Source organism: Physeter macrocephalus, chromosome 18, assembly GCF_002837175.3.
Source record: "Physeter macrocephalus isolate SW-GA chromosome 18, ASM283717v5, whole genome shotgun sequence".
NCBI lineage: Eukaryota > Metazoa > Chordata > Mammalia > Artiodactyla > Physeteridae > Physeter > Physeter macrocephalus.
The window spans coordinates 75,489,025-75,496,371 of NC_041231.1; the positions used below are offsets into that span (position 1 = coordinate 75,489,025).

Sequence of the window (7,347 nt, forward strand, 5' to 3'; positions counted from 1 at the left end):
GATCTTTGCCTCCATTCTTTTTCTGAGGTCCTGGATCATCTTCACTATCATTATTCTGAATTCTTTTTCTGGAAGGTTGCCTATCTCCACTTCATTTAGTTGTTTTTCTGGGGTTTTATCTTGTTCCTTCATCTGGTACAAAGTCCTCTGCCTTTTCATTTTGTCTCTCTTTCTGTGAATGTGGTTTTCCTTCCACAGGCTGCAGAATTGTAGTTCTTCTTGCTTCTCTATCTTGTATTTCTTCTATTTTAAAAAAATTTTAGAGATGGCTTTGCTGTTCATGTTCTTCAACTGTGCCTTTGAATCTGATCCTTAGAAGTCACAAGTGGCCTCCTCCCAGTCCTCCCCTTCTTGGTTTTTCTGCTGCCTTTGACATCCTTGACCACTGTGCTGGTTATTCTCCTCTCCTGCCCCCTCCACCAACCCATGTTCTTTCTGCTTAGTCCTGCTCTGTCCCAAGGAGACTGACCCCCTCTGGACTGCATCACCCAGGCTCCCAGCCTACTGGCTTACTAATGGGTCGAGTCAAGGGAAGATATTGGCAAGAGTTTGGAGGCCAGGAGGAGAAATAAGTTGGGGTCTTTACTTCCCCCTACTCCCTCCACGTCTGCCGTGGTTTAAACAGGGGCTGCTTTCCTCTGTAGCTACAGCTCTTATTGGTGGTCACTCTTCCATGGCTCTGGTGCTCACTCAGTTCCAATAACACAATTCTTTCTCCCTGCTCTTTCAAGTGTGGGGGTGTTAACAGCTCCCTGTCTTTGGATGCATCACGATCCCTTCCTTTACTGGTTCCCTTATTCTTGCCCGCTCCTCTGTAAAGAACCCTGTTAAAATGATTGATAAGTCAGCCCTTTTGTGTAAGCCATCTGTGCCTGGAAGGGAACTTGGCCTACAAATGCCCCCTCCTTGTTGGCATTCCTGTCCCTCTTATAGAAGGGAATGGGAGAGGCTGGAGCACTCTTCTCAGGGGCACGTTCATTTATTCTACAAATATTTTCCAAGCACCTACCATATGCCAAGCACCACGCCAGGTGCTAGGGAGATGCAATAAACAAGAGGCAGTTCCTCTTGGTTGCGAGATGTGGAAGTGATGTTGATATTGTAAAATCTGTACTGGCTGGATTCTAGAAGGTTAATACCTGGGTTTGGGGAGTGAAGGAAGGCCCTCAAATGAGTCATCAGAGAAAGTCTGGGACATATCTGGCCATCTCATCCAGAAAGGCACACTTGGGCTTCTGGTCCAAGATCGAGTTGAGAAGTCAGAATGCCCATCAGGGTAGAAATCAGGCCAGGCTTTGACCACAGAGATCTGCCAACTGAAATTGGTCTTGCCATAGTCGGATGCATAATGCCTTAAAAATGAAAGAGAATTTTTAGAGAATTGCAGCCTTTCTGAAAAGAAAGAAAAAGTTTCTCCAGGGAGGGGCTGATTCCCACCTCTAGCACAGACTGGACCCCACACGGTGGCACTGTTTCCCTGTGATGCCCTGGTCTAAGCTAGGCCACAAGTCCTTCCCTCTACACCTAGAGTGTGTTGGGCAGGCAGGGATCAACAAGGAAATAAATCTTGAGACCAAATGTGCATCTAGATCAGCCCTTCCTAACATTATCTGGCCATGAGATCCTTTTAAAATTACTCTAAATTTTGAGACATCCACAGGAGTTCTGGAGCAATAATTTGTGCCTTAATTAGAGTAGAAAGCAAAAATAGTCCTAAAGACAAATTAGTTGCTGCGAAATTTGCTTGTTTCAAAAAAAAATTTTTAGCAGAATTTTTGAAGTCTCAATTTAGAAAAATTAGATAATTTTTAAAGACCTAGTATTGAAATTATAAGACTCAAGATTTAACCGTGCTTACTAAGTAGATGACATACAGCAAAGGATATCAACAGTTACTTGGTAAATACTTCTTGTGCAGTTGAAACATCGTACCTTCAAGCCACATGCAGTTTCCTCCAGGATCAGCTGCCACACTTAGGTGGTGCCCAGCTTTAAAGGGAGATTATGGCTATTACAAGAATAACTATGTAAAATGTATTCAGCGTTTATAAAATCTTTTAAAAACTATATTCAGTTAATTTTTATCAGAAAAATATATGAATGGGCTTCCCTGGTGCCTCAGTGGTTGAAAGTCCGCCTGCCGATGCAGGGGATGCGGGTTCGTGCCCCGGTCCGGGAAGATCCCACAGGCCGCGGAGCGGCTGGGCCCGTGAGCCATGGCCGCTGAGCCTGCGCGTCCGGAGTCTGTGCCCCGCAACGGGAGAGGCCACAACAGTGAGAGGCCCGCGTACTGCAAAAAAAAAAAAGAAGAAAGAAAAAGAAAAATATATGAAAATTCACTCTAAAAAGGTAAAAGTTGTCCATAATCCCACCACTTAAAACACACTAACATTTATTGAGTGCTTACTATGTGCTAGGCAAACACATACTTTACATGTGTTACCTTATTACCCATCAGGTAGATAATATTATTGTTCCAGGAAACTGGGATCCAGAGAAGTTAAACAACTTACCCAGGATCACACAGCTCATATAAGGTAGAAGTTAGATTTAGATCCACATAATTTGGCTCCAGAGCCAGACCTCTTCATTTTATTGAGTGGAATTTTCCTTCCCTCCTCTAATCTCATTGCCCAGAGATAATTGTAGTGATATTTTGATGTATGTTCACCTATTCTTTTTTCTATGGTCACACACAGAGACAGAAGTGCCCCCAAGGAATGACTCAGAACTCTGGGAACTCCAGGCCATGTGGGCAGTAGGGTGATGTCCTGCCACATCATGGGAAAGATTACTTGGACTTGCAGATTCATCACTTCTCCAGGGTGAAGTAAAAGGTCATCGAATCCAGCTGCCAACCAGATGCTAGAGCCCCCTGGGCAAAATCCCAGTGAGTCACGCAGCCTCTGCTGCAATCTCACTGCCTCCTGCTCAGACAGCTCATTTGGGAATGTTTTTGTTAGACAGGACCTTGCTTGCCCTCAGCCATAATGAGATGTCGGCCTTGCCCATGGGACCTGTGTCATGGCCAGAAATGGAGTGAGGGATTGGAGAGGAGAAGGGAGGGTGGTCTGAGGTCCAGTGGGCAGGTGTGTAAGGAGGAGGTCTTCCTCCAGGAGGAAGGCGGGGTGAGTGACTCTCACTTGTGCCACCTCCACTGTCATCATCCACCTGGAAACCATCAGGCGGGGTTAGAGAAGAAATCCGGCCATGGGTGGTGGTAACCACAGAGTGTGCCCTTTCCCTAGACCCCTGCGGCTCCGGGATAGCTCCCCTGCTTGTATTGAAAGATAGAGAAGGTGTGGAATGGAGAGGAGGAGAAAGAAGCAGCCCTGATCACATGCCTGGCACTGGGCCCTCTGAGTCCATGATCTCATTTAATCTTCACAACAACCCTGTAAAATGGTGGTTCCCAACTGGGGGAGGTTGTGTCCCCCAAGACAAACTTGCCAATGTCTGGAGACATTTTTGGTTGCCACAACTGTGCAGTCTGGGGGTATTTGTGCTCTTGCTATCTAACGGGTATAGGCCAGGGATGCTGCTAAATCTCCTACAATGTACAGAATGGGCCCTCACAACAAAGAAATGTTCAGAATAATATCCAAATGTCAATAGTGCCAAAGGTAATAACCCCAGATGAAGGTTGGAATGTTATTGGTCCCATTTTGCAGATGAGAAAACTGAGGCTCAAAGAGGTGAAGTGACTGGAAGCGAACTGTCTGACTCCATTTCATCCCAAGAGCCAGGTATCTGTGGGAATGTGGTAGCTGGAGGCATTTGGCACAGTCAGCAGTGTGTGGGAGGACATGAAGGGCTGAGAGGACAGGGGTGAGGGGACAGTGCCTGTCAATGACAAGGCTGATGGCACCAGCGGTCCTCCTGGTGCTCCTGGTGGTGAGCAGTGTTGAAGCAGAAGGAGGGGACAGGGAGGGGAGCTCTCCTATCTATTTGCCCCACACTACAGGGCTCCCCACTTCTAGCCCCCAGGCCTGGGTAAGAGGAGGCCACACATGGCCCTGCAGATGAATGGAGGTGTTATGCTCAGTAGTGTTGGATTTCCTTCACTGTGAAGTGCCACAATTTTAGATTAGGCATCACACTGTCACTTGTATATTGGATGTGTTCTATAGTCTCTTCTGTTTTCATTTGAACATGTCATGCACTTTCAACGTTTAATGGCTCCCTCCACCCTCCCAACCTGTGTTGTCTCCCCTGGATAAATTCCTGCTCATCCAACAAGGCCCAGGTGGTGTCACCTCCTCTGGGGAGTCCCCCAGGAGAGTCCAAACCCTGGCTTTCTCCATCAACCTGTTCCTCTCTTCACTGGACCTCCACCCAACATGCTTCTATGATTTTACCTATCACCCTGCATCATAATCCTTTATTTACTTGTCTGTCTTCCTGGCTGGGCTGTGGGCTCCTCTAGCTGAGGATGGGGTCTCAAGGTTTTTGATTCCCCTCCCGGAGCCTAGCCCCATGCCCTACATGGAGAAGGGAATGAGCCAAGGCTTGGGCAGTGAATGACCCAGCCGCTGATCTGGGTCCTCAGGCGTCCAAACGGCTGGACAGGCTCCCATAGGGCAGGAGTCTGGGAAGGTGTCAGTCAAGCCCTGACCATTGCAGGGAATGCAGGGGATGCTTTGCAACTCTGAAGTTTGCAGGAGAAATACTGAGGGCCTTGGGTTAGGGATGACCCCAAAGTTCCCACTCTGACATGTAAGGTCTCTTACTATCAGGGGCAAGTCCAGGCCCTCTGAGGCCTCAGCTGCTACACCTCTCAGCTCCACCCCCAGGGCCTCATGTCTGGCTCGCTACCTGGCTGTCTCCTGTCTGTCCACATTTCTTGACTCTCACGCAGTTACCTGTGACCCATCTTGAGCACAGCCCTTTGAGAGAAAGTTGGGGGTCAGTGTTGGGGTAGGGATGCCTGGGAATGGACCAATAAGCCAGTCTTGTTCAAGCCTGAGGAAGCTCTGCAATCCTCACACATCAGTGGAGGAGTCCTGTTGGTAGCAACAAAAAAGTTCAGAGAAATGTGTGTGACGGGAAAAGAAGAACCTACCGAAAGCTATAGCAGGCCTAAGTTCTGGTGCTGGCTCTGCCCCTGACCAACCAAAGACCTCGAGGAAGTGGCCCTAGTTTTCAGCTAGGAAACGGTTGAAGGAAGTGATTTTTAGGGTCCTTTCCAGCCCTAACATCTTGTGATTCAGGAAGTCTGAGAGGCACACAAAAGGAGGAAAGGAACTCACCCTGGGATATACCAGACAGATGGTTCTGAGACCAGAGTTCCTGGAAGACTCGTAGATTCCACACCAATAGAACCCCCAGTCCTTTGCCCTGAGTTCAGCCATGAGGAAGAAGCCTGAGCTGAGGTCATCCTGGCTAGAGAATCAAAGCTACTGGAGCTTGTCCAGAGCCTGGAACGGTGGTTAATACAGTACAACTATGTGCTGATATTTCCCTGCATGGGTTTTCCCTGAGGAGAGAAACCCAGAGCCAGGGGGATTCAGCCCATCCACCGAAGCCTGCCTGGAGAAGAGGGGGGGACCTTGGCCTATAGGTGGGACCCTCAGCTGCAGGTGTGCTACATCTGAGACTAGATCGAGGCTCCAGGGGACTCTGGCTCTCTTGTGCCCAGCCTCTTCTCCATCAGCCTGTCTCCCTCCCTCTGGGGTGGAGAAAGCCATAAATGCCCAGGAGGAAACCATGGTGAAATTGTAATACAGAAGAACAAATCTGACTCCATATTGGAGCCGTTTCTTTTACTTTCACCTTTGTATTCTATTGCTTTTGGAGTTAAGAATGTTGTCTATAGCCTGAAATATACATAATAGCCCATTCTCAAGGCTCTGACCTTTAAAGGTAGAACACTTTTCCATTCATATAGAGATACAAAGTTGCACAACAGAGAATCACATTTGTCTTGTTGGAGATTTACAGGAACATGGTGACCTGACCTGCTTGGACAACTACAAGCACAAAGGATTATCACATCCCCTCCAGGGTCTGGCTGGCACCAAGAAGTTTGCAGCCACCAGCCTCACCCCCTCCCCTTTTAGTATAAAGCAAGACTGAATTCTAACTCAGCTAGGATGGTTCTTCGAGACACTAGTCCACCATCTTCTCTGTCTGCTGGCTTTCCAAATGAAATCGCTATGCCTTGTCCCAACAACTTGTCTCTCCACGGATTGGCCTGTCGTACGGCAAGAAGTATGAGCTTGGACTTGGTAACAAATTAAGAACCTACCTTTCCTCCTTCTTTCTCCCTTCTCTCCTACCACTTCCTCCCAAGCCTCAACTTTCTCCTCCCCACCGAAGAAAAGCAGGGGCTGAAGGTGAATGACAGAGTTAGGGGACACTTCCAAGGTCCCCAGGGGTCCGAGACTTCCCGCCCAGGCCTGCCTGGAAATTGGGAAGTTCCTTGGGGACTGAGGGAAGAGGGGAAGGGAGATGGAGAGTCATTTCCAGGAATGGAGGTGCAGGGAGGGTCCCTGGCAAGGGTGGGAGAGAACAAAGCTGGGGGCAGGAACATCAGAGGGGAGGGGAAGGGGGAGGTGGTTGCAGAAGGAGGGGGAAGGAGAGAGGAGGAGAAAGGATCTCTGCCCCTCAGGTCATCCATGTGCCCCAGCTCCCAGCCTGCCGTAGTCACTCCATAGTGTTTGTTGAAAGGCCACACTAATCAAACACATTTTTTAAACTTGTCTTTATATGAGCTACAGAAAAACAATTGTCACAGGCCGTTTATGGTTAATAGAGAAACAACAAAGAAAAGAGACAACCCTGTAAACAAGCAGAGGGGCAGATTGGGCTTGTGGGTAGCAGACTGTGCAGCAGCGATTAGCACCAGGAAGTTTAAGGTGCTCGGGGACCAGGCTGGGGAAGAGAAGGGCAGGGGAAGCAGGACAGGCAGGAGAACTCAGGCTGCCCTTGGGTCACAGGAAGCTCAGGTCACTTTGGGAGCCATTCTGGAGATGGGATACCCTTCAGAACTTGCCAAGGTGGCAGGGGGTGCCGGGGCTTCAGACCCCCTATGTCAATCGGTGGGGGTAGGGAGGCTGCCCTGGGAAGGGTCTGCCCCAGGCGCGAGGCTGCCTTCCGCCTTCACTACTCCCAGCACAGGGGCAAGAAGCCCATCAGCCCGAAGGAGGAGCCGGGCTGCACAGAGCAGCGTGCACCCACGCAGGGTGATGCAGAGTGAAAAGCACATTTGCAGCCATTGGGACTGTGAACCTCAGGCTTGCCTGCTGGCCTCACAGCAAGAACACGTGTGTCCTGTGGGATCAGATCAGGGCTCACAGAGGGAACATCCCGTGGGTGCTGGGCTTCCTGTATTTGTTCCTTCCCTTG

General features: G+C 49.2%; 1 protein-coding gene across 1 annotated transcript in view; it reads right to left on the reverse strand.

Moving 5' to 3' along the window:
- Positions 1-1,387, reverse strand: part of LOC102996677 (triggering receptor expressed on myeloid cells 2) — a 16,018-nt gene extending 14,631 nt beyond the window's left edge. Inside the window, 2 exon segments of the mRNA XM_024122134.3 lie at positions 1,140-1,225; positions 1,228-1,387. Of these exon segments, the coding sequence (XP_023977902.2) occupies positions 1,140-1,225; positions 1,228-1,347 (206 nt within the window). The 5' untranslated portion in view covers positions 1,348-1,387.
- Between the last annotated feature and the right edge of the window lie 5,960 nt (positions 1,388-7,347).